Source organism: Macrobrachium nipponense, chromosome 16 (genome assembly GCF_015104395.2).
Source record: "Macrobrachium nipponense isolate FS-2020 chromosome 16, ASM1510439v2, whole genome shotgun sequence".
In the NCBI taxonomy this organism is placed as follows: Eukaryota; Metazoa; Arthropoda; class Malacostraca; order Decapoda; family Palaemonidae; genus Macrobrachium; species Macrobrachium nipponense.
The window spans coordinates 77837248-77852991 of record NC_087209.1 but is presented as its reverse complement, the minus strand read 5'-3'; the positions used below and the strand labels follow the sequence as shown (position 1 = coordinate 77852991).

General features: G+C 37.5%; 1 protein-coding gene across 4 annotated transcripts in view; it reads right to left on the bottom strand.

Moving 5' to 3' along the window:
- Positions 1-4123: 4123 nt before the first annotated feature.
- Positions 4124-15744, bottom strand: part of LOC135195838 (probable pyruvate dehydrogenase E1 component subunit alpha, mitochondrial) — a 71180-nt gene continuing 59559 nt past the window's right edge. For 3 of the 4 annotated variants that reach the window (XM_064222353.1, XM_064222352.1, XM_064222354.1), the window contains 2 exons: positions 5281-5529; positions 4124-4937 (listed from right to left, as the gene is read on the bottom strand). In XM_064222353.1, coding sequence (XP_064078423.1) covers positions 4749-4937; positions 5281-5529 — 438 coding nt within the window. In that variant the 3' untranslated portion in view covers positions 4124-4748. Of the gene's footprint in view, positions 4938-5280; positions 5530-5566; positions 9196-15744 lie in introns of those variants that run through there. The other variant, XM_064222355.1, reaches the window with a different exon arrangement.

Below are 15744 nucleotides of genomic sequence, written 5' to 3'. Positions count from 1 at the left end.
GCTGAATTTCATATTCGGGAAGTCTGCATGAACTGATTGAGCCGAGGCAGTCTTATCACCATGGCCTGATTGTATAGAAGTCCAGGATACTGTATATTACTACTTCAGATGGGGTTGAGCACTCGATACACGATTGCTGCATGGGAAAGGCAAGATTTTCATTTGAAGTATCTGCCTCATGTACAGCAGGAGACTGTTCCCTTGATCTTCCGGATTTAGAAGGGAAACTTCAGTGTCTGCTCGTAGGATAGAAACACAATGCCATAGTTCTGCTGGAAAAAATGCCTTAGTTCTGCTGAAACATGTATACGTATAAGTCTCCTTCTTCCGTGCTCATATTACAATCTACAACTGACAGTGACAGCTTAAAAATGAGTTCTTGAATCAGTTAAACTTGCTGTCCAAAGAATGTGGCATATTTCACATTATGTCCAGACCGCATCCAAATTCCCCTTCATTTCTTCAGGGGCTGGATAACGGCAGGTAGTCATGAGTCATTTGAGGACTCACAGCGGCTACCAAAAATAGATTTTTCCCAACAAACCTTTTTTTTTTATGCTTGGAACTTATCTACTATTCTAACATTTTTTTCTTAAGTTTCATTCTGTGGAAAAATAGCATAGGAGAACTCTTTACCTGGAGAAAGTATGGGAGAGCACTTCAATCTGAATCTGAATTAGGTTTTTATGAGTTGTTTCTGTAAACAATGAGTACCCTTGGAGAAAAACAAGAAAGCAATATTGATTATTCTTAGTCAAGCTGCCAAGTCAAGGATTAAATCCATGAGCAAGAAAGTATAGAACAGACTTTTGAGGTTGAAGGTACAGCCATGTGTAACAATGCCTCTCTTGTCTAAACTGCTAAACCAAGTGGTTTTGTCAGTAATTGTGGTCCTGGGGCTATGGGGTAGGATTTGTAAACCTAAGAAAACTGCTAATTACTTTTCAAATTTGTTTTTTGTTCCTACAGGGATACGAACACTAAGCCTTTTGTATATGAAGACATTTCCCAAAATGAAGGATGAGTATCCATTCAGGAAGTTCAAAGACTCATGATATGCAACACATCTGAACAACAGTGACACTACACTACTATAGTCGATTCACTTCAGGTAGATTCTTGTCTCTGAGACGTTTGTTTGGCGGCCTCTGATTGGCTGGTATGGGGAGGTAGGTCGCTCGCTCAGTGTCTCATTATTTTCGTCAGTTGCTTGGGAAACTAGCAATATGTTTATATTTCTTCAATTACCGCACGCTTCGCACAGATAAGGAAAGTTTTGGTCATACCATAGGATTTAGTATTAATTGTACAACTAAGTCATCTTTTCCTGAAATCAATAGGATAAAATACAATGGAATTACAATGAGTAAAAGTGAAGAAAGAAGCATTCAATTCATTATACCTGTTTTTACTTATCGGATCTTGCATCATTAATGCGATCAAGATAAAATTAAACTTGTGTTTCCACACAATAAATTCACCCTGAATACGTTTAGATTTTAGATGCGTGTAATATGTAAAGGAAAAATGAAGAATATGTCTTATTATGTTGCATCCGTAAATGATTCAAGTTTGACAGTATTGCTGAGAGTGTGTGACCTGCAAGACATCAAGACATTGCTGTGTTTGTTGTCTGAGAGAGAGAGATTTGAGTTGCCAATTAGCGATATAAGATGGTTGCAGTTTCAACAATATTTGCCATGCTATATCATTACATTTTCTGTAAATAAATACACAGAATTCCTATTCTGACTGACTAACATTTTCAATCCAATATCATATAGTATGTCTGGACATATCTGATAAGGGAAAAAATAATAATCAAATGTTTGTTTGCATGGTGTTTTTACGTTGCATGGAACCAGTGGTTATTCAGCAACGGGACCAACGGCTTTACGTGACTTCCGAACCACACCGAGAGTGAAGTTCTATCACCAGAAATACACATCTCTCACAACTCAATGGAATGGCTGAGATCGAACTTGCGACCACCAAGGTGGGACGCCAACACCATACCAACCACGCCACTGAGGCGCTTGATAATCAAATGGATGCATCTGGTATCGTTAGCTCAGATCATGGCGGGTGCGGGGAATTCAGTCCAGCAAAGAAGTTGAACTCTGTGGACAGACTTCCCACTCTTCAACTCGGCCTAAGATTTAATCAGGTTGTTTCAGAATATTGTTTCTAATTTTATTATACGAATATACTTTCAAACTAAAGAGATATTAGAGAATTAAGAAAGATTGCCTTCCTTTCAGGCTGAGTCAGGTATGGATGCAACATAAGATTTATTCATTTTCTCTTCACATATTACACGCATCTAAAATCTAAAAGCACCAGCGTATTCAGGGTGGTTTTATTGTATGGAAACACAAGTTTTATTTTATCTTGATCGCATGAATTATGTAAAATCCAATAAATAAAAACAAGTATAAAGGATGAATGTTGCTCTCTTCACTTTACTTGTTGTAATTCCTTTGTGTTTATCTTATTGATTTCAGGAAAAGATTATTTAGTTGTACAACTAATACCGAATCCTTTGGTATGACCAAAACTTTCCTATCTTTTGCAAAACTTGAGATAAATGAAGAAATATAACTACAAATGAAAATATGACACTGACCGAGCAGCCTACCTCCCAGTACCGGTACCGCCAAACAAACATCTCGTAGGCACAAGAATCTACCTTAAGTGAATCAACTATAGTACTTAGCCCCAAACTGAGTTACTAAACAGGTCTCTGTATGATGGAGAAAAATTCCACAGGAATAAACTTTAGAGAAACATGCTCTCTTCCTAGGAAAAGTTCCTGCTGGTCACCGGTTTCCATAGGCCATTGCAAACTGATATATTACAGGAAAACTACCATGTCCCCATTCCCCTTAATTACAGATAGTGAATTTACTTTGAATGCGTTCGAGTCCAGCTTTTACTTCAGCTCAAATGCTCTCAATCAGGGAGGGCAGGATAAGAGAGGAGCAACAACACAGTACCTATTCAGACTTGGAATGAATTATTCAGCAACCAGCCAAGGCAGGGGACCCAGGAGCAGGGAGGACAGGGCTAGGCAGCACCTTTCTAGTATGACCCATGATGGGTTACAGTGGAAGAGGGAGCATGGCTCCTGTTTGAGCAAGGGCAAGAAGAGGTGCTGCCCCACCATCGTGGGCGCAGCCATCCGAGGGAGACCTAGCATCCATGCACTGCCTCTGGTGGGAAAGAGCAACAAATAACAAAACCTTTCTACAGGCCTTGGACCTTTTCTTCTTATGGTGTTAGTCCAAGGAAGGTAAGGAAGACTATGATGAGGAGGTCGACAAGGACAAATAGTAAGACCTCCCCTTTGGACCCGCACATCTCTTTGCCTCCAAAGACAATATGTGCACTGGAGAGGGCAGAGAGGTAGGGCTGGGGGAAGTCAATACCTCCAGGTGCTCGGCAACAGGTTGGACCTCAGGCGGATAGGGTTTATCTGTAGAGAGGGCTCCACACTCATAGCAATCATGAATTGTCCTACCTCCTTCCCAGCCTAGGAGTCAAGGAAGGCCAGGAGAAAATGAGTATAAAACAAAGTAGACCACGAGGAATTCCTATGATTCACTGCAGTGGGGGACATGAATTGGTTAAAAAAACAGATTCAAACCCTTGCAGCAGCTTAGTCCTGTTTATTAAACAAGAGCATAAAAAAAGCACAATAAAACACACACACACACACATACCGTCATATCACAAACAAAGAAAGGATAAGGGTACTTGACCAGTTCTACACAAAAATAGACAAGAGCACACCAGTACACCATAAGAGTCGTTGCTAAAGGCAGAATGGCTGGCACAGGTTGGAGCATGAGTAATTCCAAATCCATCTCCTCCCCCCCTCTATCTACACCAGGTTATGCTCCTTTAGTCAGTTCATAGCCAGTAAAGTGTACATGCTAAAGAATACTCCATATAAAAAAAAAGACATGGTGCTTGCGCATCACAGTAGGGACAATATATTCTTTCCATCTATGTAATTGCCAGTAATAAGTACAGTTATTATTTTCAGCAATCCTTTTACAGAGTAAACTGTCTTCTATTTTCTTTTGATTTAGATATCAGGGCTCCTAAATCATAGAATTGAAACATAAATGTCTTTATTAATAATTATGGTACATATGTACACATATACAGCATACCTTTCACCTGCTATATATATCCATCATTACAAATATATTTGACCAAAAAATATAAAAAAAAATTACTTGTCGTATGTCTCTGTCTCTGAAGGCTAAATGGTATGGAAATTTCAAACAAAACTTCACAAATATTATTTTCTTTGGCTTCCTTGACTTCCAATAGGTAAAGGAAAACTTAACAGCAGAAAACTTGACAGTAATGAGTCAACCAAGTCTACTTGGCACTCAACTAAGTATTTGTACATCTCAAAATTCTCTTCTGAAATAGCTAATAAATACACTAATTGAAATGCTTCACATGAAAATTAACAAAATTAATTACTTTCTAGGTACAATCTGGTAAAGCTTTGAGATATGAAATGTAATCAACAACTTTACTATCAACTAACCCTGTATCGAAAATGGTTAAATAGACCACATCAAAAGTTTGGATACCCTCTATCATTGGATACTACTTGAAACTAATGAAACAGCTTGTTCACAAAAACATCTGTAACAGTTTGTCTGATAACTTGTTAACAAAAATAACTAAATTGAAAATCATTATATTTACATCTTAACTGCAAGTATTCAATGTTGATTTATAATTTTACTAAGACGCTGATGTGTGTAAGGGTCAAATGGAGTAGTGCCACGAATAATTGTTTCTAAGGGTTCTGAATATACGTCAGCTGCCAACTCTTGTATGGCAATTTCTTTATCAACTTTTGAAATTTTCACACTTTCATCAACTTCTTTACGAACCTCAGAATCAATTTTCTGGAAATACATAAAAAATCATGAATTAAATATTTTTACTGAAACTGGTTACGAAAATATTTGGTGTAATTAACCCAATTTCTAAATGAGTGCAAACTTTTTTGACTGATAGGAATTTTAAATTTGAGACGATGGATTACAATCTTAATTTCCTACAGAATTATAAAAAGCACTAAAGCAACTTTGCAAACTTGTACTTAACCACAAACAAAACTTCAATTATATTTTAGGCAGAATTTAAAAGATCAATTATGGAGCATAAAGAACTCTGCTAAATTATATTGTACTGAGATTTTATACCATAAAGAATATGCTACTATATTTAAATATTATTTCTATTTACCTTCAGTTCATCAGCTGTAACAAGTTCTGCAGAGAGAATGTTCTCCTTGAAAAGCATAATTGGGTCTCGGGTCTGACGTACTTCTTGAATCTCATCACGGGTTCGGTAGGAAGTACCAGGATCAGACATGGAGTGGCCTGAATACCGGTAGGTAGCAACCTCTAAAACTAAAGGTCCTTTGCCTGAACCACAATAGTCGATGCAGTACTTTATGGCTTCTTTTACACTTAGTAAATCCATACCATCAATCTGCATGAAAAGGAAGCATAATCATTTTATGACAAATCTTTTTACATTATCAAAATAAATTAATGACTGATGAAAACTGTCATTCACCTCAAGACATTTAGAATATTAAAATATTCCATTTTCAACTATTACTACTGCAAGCTTTAATTAAGCGCATAAACATGCCATGTAATTATGCTGGTCTGTAAAATTATCATTACAGTAATCCCTCGCTACTTCGCGCCTCAAGTTTCGCGCCCTCAGTGCATCGCGGATTTTTCAAAAATATTCATCAAAAATTCAAAGTTGAGAAAAAATGGTGCGGGCGCTAGCAGAAGGCAGAGAGAGTACATTAGAACATCAGGTATCAACACGGAGATGGCGCGTAACTCAAAATCCACCTCTCTGATTCGCTGGCCATCTCGGCTCCTAAATCTCGCAAGCTGATTGGCCAAGCCGCCGAGACGCGTTACCCAGCATCCAGCATCCCACCCTGCCGAGCGCCCAGTGAAGGAAGACTGCATTCATTGTTCTCTCGCGCTCGTGTCGCTACTCTTGCCACATGAAAGTTTTAGCTGTTTTTTTGTGCTTTTTTTGTGCAAAATAGTGCTTGTGACGCCCTTGAAAATGGCTCCTAAACGTCCTACACCCTCTACATCCTCTGGTGAACCCAAGAAGAAGAGAAAAATGATGACGGTGAACGAGAAAGTGAAATTATTGGACATGCCCGCACGTACGGACTGAATGAATCAACGGTTCGCTACAGAAAAAAAGACGAATTAAACATCCGTAAAACTGCCTCAATAACGTTCTCCAAGGACACTAAGCGCGTTGTGACTCCTCGTAATAAGAAGATTGTGCAAATGGAGAATGCAATATCAGTGTGGATAACAGACTGTCGGGAAAAGAAGGTTAGTCTCGATACCAACATGATTCGCACAAAAGCCAAAACCCTTTATGATAGTCTCGTTCCTGAAGGGGGATCGAACGAAGATGACGATGGTGGTGATGACAACGATGAAGGTGATCCTGCCCCACAACAAAAACGTGGTTTTGTTGCCAGCAAGGGCTGGTTCGAGAAATTCAAGAGGAGGTTTGGCCTTCGCAACGTTCCGTTGTATAGGGAGGCCACCTCGGCAGACCAAGAGGCAGCTCTTCATTACGTCGAGGACGAGTTCCCGAAATTAAATAAAGAGAGCGGCTATATCCCGGAGCAGGAGTTTAATATGGATGAAACTGGCCTCTTTTGGAAGAGAATGCCGTCCCGGACGTTCCTTTACAAGGACGAAGTGAAGAAGCCAGGGTTGAAGGCCCACAAAGATAGAGTCACTCTGCTCATGTGCAGGAATGCTGCGGGCTTCATGCTCAAGCCCGGCTTCATTTACAAGTCACTGAATCCTCGTGCTTTGAAAAACAAAAACAAAGCCTTGCTGCCCATCTACTGGATGAGTAATAAGAAGGCATGGATAACTAAAGCCCTCACACTCGACTGGTTCGTGAACTGCTTTATCCCGCAGGTGAAGTTGTACCTTCCGGAAAATGGGCTGCCCTTTAAGGTCCTCCTCTTGATGGACTGTGCAGGAGGACATGCAACGGACCTGCATTACGACGGGATCCAAGTGGAGTTCCTGCCCCCCAACACCACTTCCCTCACACAACCAATGGATCAGGGGGTCATTCGGGCCTTCAAGGCCCTCTACACGAGGTCCACGATGGAGGGCCTCATCTCTCATCTCCTCCATCGACGAAGGCGACGATGACTTCAGTCTCAAGAAATATTGGCGAGAGTACAACATTGCGACGTGCCTGGCCAACATTCAGAACGCTCTTAAGGCGATGAAACAGCAAATACTGAATGCAAGTTGGAGAAAGTTGTGGCCAGATGTCGTTCATGACTATGAGGGATTTACCACCAGACGAACTTCATCACTCCGCCGTAGATAAGGCTGTGAGGCTGGCGCAGTTGGTAGCCGACGAAGGTTTCTCCGACATGACGGCGGAAGACGTCAACTCACTGATCGAGTGCCACTCGGAGCCCCTAACCGACGAGGACCTCGTCAAAATGACAAGATCGGCGAGTGAGGAAGAAGAGGCAGCCGACGACGACGAACCTGAGCAACGTGGCCTTACATTGGAAAACCTGCAAGAGCTCTGCAACATGGCACGGGCTATGCAACAAAGGGCGCAAGAAATCGATGACAACATGGTCACAGCCATCGAATTCAGTAACCGTATTGACGGTGTTATGGCGTTGTACAAGGGCATCTTTGCTCAGATGAAAAAACGTCAACAACTTCCCATCACGATGTTCCTGGTGCGCCGAAAACCTCCTGCAGAAGTGTCGGATACTACTCCTGCTGCCTCTCCGGCTTCCTACCGAGACACTACGTTGCCTCCTGCTGTTTCTCCAGCTCTATCGGAAGCTGCCGTCGGTGATCCCCCGCCTCTAACAACTGACGATGAGGCGTCACCTGAGGAGCAGTAAAGCTCTCATTAACCTGTGCAGTATAAATAATCTTGATCTTCACCTCCATCATACTGCACAGGTGTTTCATCGTCATTTATCAAGATCATCATCATTGATAGAGGTGAGTTATGTATCTTGTTATAAGAATATACAGTTATTATTTACATATACATGTATACATGTACATAAAAAAATTTACGTATACGTACTACGCATTTAAAAAATAGGGGGGACCCTACTTCGCGGCTTTTCACTTATCACGGTTGGTTCTGGTCCCCATTAATAGCGATAGGTGAGGGATTACTGTACTGCTGTTCTTCTATGCTGGGGCTACTTTCTGCTGCCCACATTACTTGGTATTCAAGCAGTTTAATATTTAATTTGCTCAATTCTAGACAACAATGACAAAATCAAATAGGTACATGGATATAGCCTGAAGTAAATAACATTTCCTTCAAAGAACAAATGAAAATACATCAAAGATTTTCTTTCTATAGGTATATAGGGTTGTATATAGGGTTAACATTTTTCTTAAATGGCACACAATTATTTCTGGCACTGTATTCATATACTACTAACAAACAGGTTAAATTATGGAGGAGTTATGGAGTTCCATTTGACGACGTCTGTGTGAGAGAGAGAGAGAGAGAGAGAGAGAGAGAGAGAGAGAGAGAGAGAGTAATTGGTGGTTGGATGGTTAACGATTGGATTGGCTGTTGGAGAGTTCTGGGTTGTCTGTTGGTGCTGTTGATTGTTAGAGTTCTGTGTTTTCAGTTTTTTTTGGCAAGTTTTCAGTCAGTCTTTGGTGAGAGCTGGTGACAGACAGTAGTGTTGGAGGAGTCTATTGAAGGCATTGGAAATTGGTTGAGTTTTGTGTTTTGTTTTGTTGTTGTTTAGTTGTTGCTAAGTTTGATGTTGTTTGCTTAGAGTTGTTATACCTGTGTTGTTGTGATTTCTTGGTGTTGTTAGTGGGTGTGTTGTTTATTTTTGTGTAGTGGTCTTTTGAGTGATTGTGCAGTGGTCTGTGTTGTGGTTGCATTCCTTTGTTGTTGTTTCTTTTGTTGTGGTTGTGTTCTTTGTTTGTTGTTGTGTTGTTGTGGGGTTGTAGTCCTTGGGTGTTGAGTTGTGGTCCTTGGTTGTTGTTGTTGGGTTGTGGTCTTTGTTGAGGTTGGTATCTCTGTGACCTCGACCAGCAGACAGCACAGGATAGCCCGGAGTATCTGGAGTGGTTGGAAGTACATGAGTTTTGTGTTTTTTTGTTTTTTTGGTCTGTGCTGGTATAGGTCAATTGTCCTGCGTGAATTCTGTAGTGTAAAGAGGCAAGTGTGACAGATTGTGAGTTTGGCAGCTGGATTGATTAGGTTAATGTGGGGAGGGTTTTCCCACTTGTTTTTTTAGCTTGTGATCCCACCACAAAATGGTTTTATTTGAGACCCTTTCACAAGATTTACTAAAATTTTCCGTTGTTGCAATCTTTGTGAAATAAAACTAATTATTTGGCAAGAGAGTAATTATGCACAAGGGTTACTGTTTATTTTCTAGCATAATCTGACTGCTATTACAGGAATATATTAAGATATATTGCTAAATGCTGCCTGTTTATTTTACAGTAAGCCTTTGTAATAGCAGTGAAACTTAAAGTATTTGTTCAATACAACCACATATATAATGAAGCTGTTACACTCCATAACAAAAACATGGGTATTATGACAACAAAGCAATTCCTTATACTAAAATCAACTGTATAAAATCCCTACTAATATGATGCTAACTTGTTTGTAAACTACCCAATTTTTATCATAAACTACACTGATTTTTCCAAGCAAAAAAAAATAACACTGATTTTTTAAAGAAAAAGTAACCTTTTCATAAAATAACCATTTTCAATTAGATGATGCTAATATAGCTTTTAAGTTGACAACTTTACAAACTACACTTTGTAAAGTAAGGTTAATTCAATTAAAATTTGCTCACCTCACTGAATGAATAATATACTGTACAAAACTAGTGGCTACTGCTAGTAATAGTGTGCTAGTACGTATTAGTGTGAGTATATATTTGGGGAGTTTTCACTTCATGCAAGTTTTTTTTATAATTTATCCCTGTCTGTTTCTTGATAACTGACCCTTCTTGATAGGTGGATTCTATATACAGTGAACCCCCTGTATTTGCAGGGGATGTATACCAGACCCCCCTATCCCCCCACAAATAGCTAGAATCTGTGAATACTTAGAACCCCTATAAAAATACTAAGAACTGCCTAGTATTTTGTTAGTTCAAACTCAAGAAAAACCCACTAAAAATGCTTATACCTGTTTTTTTTTAATATTTTTATCACAAAAAGTGCACTTAATTATGAAATTGATATGAAAAAACAGTCATTTGTGGAAAAACTCACTAAAAATGCTTATACCTGGTTTTTTCAATAGTTTTAACACAAAAAGTGCATTCAATCGTGAAAATGATATGAAAATACATTAATTTGTGGATATTTCTCATAGAAAAATACTGCAAATACACAAATTCCCCACGAATGGGTAGATATGGTCCATAGATTATTATTATTAATAGGTGTTAGTTTTTCCAGACCTCTGAGTCTCAAGTAGACTCTTCTCGGGCTGGTTCTCAGGGATCAATCCTGAGAAGAAGAAGAAGAAGAAAAAAAAAAAAAAAAAAAAAAAAAAAAAAAAAATTAGACTTTATTTGAGACCCGTCTTATTTAAAAAATTTATGAATTTTTTTAATTGAAAAATCCCTGCTTTCCGCAAGAATATTTTTCATTTCCGAACTCCGCAGATAAATAGATCTTTGCTGGGTCAATTTGGGCACTCAACAAGCAAATGCTGTACTGTCATGGGTGTTTGACATCTGTTACATTTCACTGGTCAGCATGTGGTTGTTGACATCAAGTGACCATGTGAGAATCTTGTGTGTCCTATACGTAGCCTTGCTAGGATCACCTCTTTTGCTCTTTCCTCCTGTGAGGATGTCCTCCATGCATAGACTTCAGTTTTTATATTTTTAAGTTTATTTGTTGTTGGCACAGAGGCCCATTCTTCTTTCCAATCCTGGTAAATTAATGTTTTAACTGATTTTACCCAGTCTGACACTGGGGCATATGAAATTGTTGGAGGGATAGTGCAGGCTAATTTGGCAGCAGAGTCTGCATATTCATTTCCTTTATTCCCAAGTGCGTGTGCTGGGATCCAACATATTTCCATTGATATTCCTGATTGGAGGAGTTGATGATTTTTATTTGAATTTCCTGTACTATTTGGTTTCCTGGTTTATACTGTCTTATTGCATCTATAGCGCTAGTGAGTCACTGAAAATAACAGAGACACTTGCTTTTGCCTCAGATATCATATCTAGAGCCATCTGTATGGCTGTGACTTCAGCAGTAAATACTGATGATATTGAAGGTAGGCTTTTTTTACTTAACATATTTTTCAAATATGCAGATGCTCCTACTCCAACATTATTTTTGGAGCCGTCTGTATATATCATAAATTTGTCCGCTTTTCTTCTAATGTGCCCTCCAAAGCATGTTGGCGGTACATTTCCGTACTTGTCATTTGTTTTTGAGTAGGTAAGACAGGGAGGTACATATCTTTACTCTATTTAAAATCCATGGTGGTGGCAATTCCATTGGTGGGTGAAAAATTGGATTCATATTATGTATGTTCATTATGTATCTAGCTCTTTTTTGGGAAAGAGCTAGTACTATTAACTGCTGTTACTTGATTACAGTTTTGGAAGCAGTAAGTTGCAGGAGACGATCCTGCTTGCATTGAAAGACCTCTTTGTATTGTTATTAAATTACGGTGATGTTTTAAGGGCAAAACACCTGCCTCCACCAAAGTGAGTTTGTTGGGGACGATCGGAAAGCTCCTGTGCACAATCGCACGCCTTCATGGTGCACTGCATCGAGAGATTTTAATGCAGATTCTGAGGCGGATGAATATATTGGACAGCAGTAATCTATTATGGATAAGACTGTTGCCTTATATATCATTAATAAAATGTCTCGCTTTGCTCCCCAATTAGTGTGTGATAACTTTTTTAATATGGCAAGGGCTTTGATGCCCTTGGCTTTAATGTATTTGATGTGCTCTTTCCAATTTAAATGTTGATCAAATATTACTCCTAGATACTTGATTTTTGTACAAAATTGTATTTCAGTGCTATAAAGATGCAGTTTGATTGTTTGGTTCTTCATCCACCTTTTGTCTTTGTAGAAGACGATTGCTTTTGTTTTATCAGTTGAAAATTTAAATCCAACTGAATTTGCCCAACTACATATATTTGAAATGGCAGTACTGAGAACTCTCTGAGCATGTCTCAGATTACTACTCGTATAGTAAATGACAAAAGTCATCACATATAAACTGTTTTTTACACCACTTGGTAAATTTATAGTAATGTCATTGATTGCTAAAGCAAACAATGTACAGCTCAAGACACTACCTTGAGGATTCCTTCTTCCAGTTTTATAGGTTACTGAGTAGGAATTTTCTACTCTTACTTGAAAAGTTCTGTTTGTAAGAAGTTCTTAATAAATATTGGTACCTCTTAGTCCCTTGGAGTGGAGTTTTTGCATGATGTTATGTTTCCATGTTTGTATCGTATGCTTTTTCTATATCAAAAATATAGCTACTGTTAATTTCTTTTGTTCAAAGCCTTTTTTGATATGATCTTCTAAATGTGTTAAGGGATCTAGGGTTGATCTGCCAGCTATTGAACCAGATTGTGTTGGTGTTAAAATGGATTCTTTGGTTATTACATACGTTAATCGTGCATTAACCATTTTTTTCTAAGATTTGCATAGGCAACTTGTTAGAGATATGGTCTATAATTGGATGGATTACTTGCATCCTTTCCTGGTTTGTTTATTGGAATAATTATGGCATGTTTCCATTTATCAGGAAAGACACGTTTTAGCCCAGATACTATTGTAAAATTTTAATAAATATGATTTAGCTATAGGAGCTAATTTTTCTATCATTTCAAATGATATTTTATCATATCCTGGTGCAGAGGGATGACAAGAGTTGATGGCATTATCTAGTTCATCCATGTTAAAAATATAGTTATATTCCAGGTCTTCAAGAGTTTCAAAATTGAGTATTATATTTTTTTTTTGTTTTCTGATACTTTGAAAATGTGTATCTAGGCTGGAGTAGCACTGATGTTTTCAAAATGTTTCCCAATTATGTTTGATATTTCATAAGTATCATGGTATATTTTTCCATTTAAATGTATTGCACTTCTTGGAGGTCTTATATGTTTTCCATTGATTTTCCTTATCTTTTGCCAGACATCCCTTGTGGATGTGTTTGAAGATATGTTTGAGACATATTCCTTCCATGATGCGATTTTTTCAGCTATTACCGTTTTTCTAAATTTGGCTGTATATTTGTTATATAGTGGTTTAATGTGGTTAATTGTTATGTTTGTTATAACTATTTTGTTTAATATGTTTATACTATAGGGCATTTTGTTGAGTGATTTAAGGCTAGTTTTGAGTCTATTTAGATTGCGACTCAATATATGTTTTATTTTACTTAATGTTGTTAATGTTGGATTCCACCATGGGACAGGGATTTTGTGGAATGTGTTTTGGTTTTTGGAATACTTTTATCTGCAGCATTTATTAGTATATGAAGTTTGAGAAGGATTCACATGTAGTATTGTGATCTTCATTATGTGGGAATGGTGGTATGTTTCGTGTGTATAGGAAATATTTATCCCAGTTAGCTTTTTGGATATTATATCTTGTAGGTGGTAGTTCAGAATGATTGGGAAATGGTCACTTGTGTATGAATCGTCTAGGACGTTCCATTCAAATTTCTCCGCTACATCATTTGAACATAATGAAATGTCAATTGAAGAAAAGGTTAGGTGTGTATTTGAAAAATATGTTGGAACTTCGCTTTCATTGAGACAATACAGATTGTGTTTCATTATAGTATTCTCTATGTTGATTCCGGATGTGTCAGTGGGGTTATTAATATCCCATAATGGATTATGCATTAAAATCTCCTACTATAAGTAGTGGTTCCTGTATACTTTTTGCTAATAAGTTCAGAAAATCACTGAAATTTGCATTAAAATTTGGTTGGTTTATATAAATTACAAATAGTAATTTTACTTTTATCAGGCATATACAGTTTAATTGATGTTATTTGATATGGCATAGATGGTATGTCAACAGGTTCATATGTAATGCTATTATGAACGTATTATGGCTGTGCCTAATTTTCACCACCGTCAGTTGGTGAATAACAGGCAATTTTATAGTGTTGGATATTTGTAGGGTTACTTCCTATATGTTGTAGACATATGCACATTGGGTTGTGGTCTCGTATGATTCTTTGTAATTCACCCAGACGTAGTCGGGTTAAAAGACCATTTATATTCCATTGAATGATTTTATATTCCATTATTGGGAGGAATTGGTGTTAAATTCTGTAAATTGATTGCTGATTTTACTTTATCTCGTAGTTTATATGCATTTGAATTTATTTGTGGTTTTTTAATCGTTGTATTTGTATGTTGGTTATTAGATTCTGCAGTTGTTTGTTTTTCATAGTTGAATATTAATAAGTCTATTTTTGATTTTATAATTTCCTTTTGTATTTTAAGGATTCAGAACATAATTCGTTCTCATGTTGGTGTGTTAAAGGCACCTCCTTAATTTGGTAAAATTGTCAATACAATTTCGTACTGTGTCCTCTGTCTTGGTAGTTAGTTGGTTATATGTACTTACAAAGCATTCATTACAACCACAAGATGAAGCATGTTTGGTAATGTTAATTATTGGTTCAGAAGTTTTTAGTCTAGCTTTAGAAATTTCTGGTTTTGTAATTCTATTGTTCCTTTTCTGTAGTGATAAGGACTGTTGGTTTGCGGGGTTATTTGTTTTGTTGTTGTTAATGGATATTTCGGTCATGTGGATGGTTGGTGGGGGGTGATAGTTATATTTTGGTTTGGTTTAATGGTATGATTTTCATTAGTATATTTTGATGGAAATTGTAAAGAGTGATCTTTACTGTTCCAGAGTTGTTGGGCTGTTTGATTGAGAGTAATTGTGTATTTCCACTTGTGATGAGGCTAGTTTAATATCTTTTTTAAAATGTTCTCCTGGTGTAGTTGGAGTCTCTCTGGATTGATTGTAATTTTCAATATTTACTTTTTTTCCCTTAGGTGGGGTTCTTTCTAGAATTCTTTTCTTTTGCCAGTTCGATTATCATCATTATTTAATTCTTCTTCTATTGGAAGTTCTTTTTCCATGGATAACTGAATCATCTATGTTGGTGGTGGTATTGGTTGTTGTAATATCACTTTTATTTTGGGTTTTCAGTATTATTGGTATGAAATCCAGGTTTCCAGTCCATGTTTATACTATCTTGTTTGTCATTGTGCTGTTTGATGTCTTGATTTTTAGTCACATTTGAAAAGGTGGGGGTTTGGATGGATTATTAACACCTCTTACTTTTAGCTCAAGTCTGGCTTCCATGACTGACATTCCTGTCCTATTTATTAACAACTGAAGTTCTGTGTTATATTGGTTAAAATGAACACTCCTTAGATTTTGTGTGATGGGCTAGTCCACAATTAATACATTTTGATTGTTTACAGTTCCAATTAGTGGTATGGTCATCTGATGCACAGACCTGCACATATAGCTTTATTACGGCATCTTTTGTATGTGTGTCCATACCTTGAGCACTGTGTACATTGTAATGGTTTAGGAACAAAAGGGACGA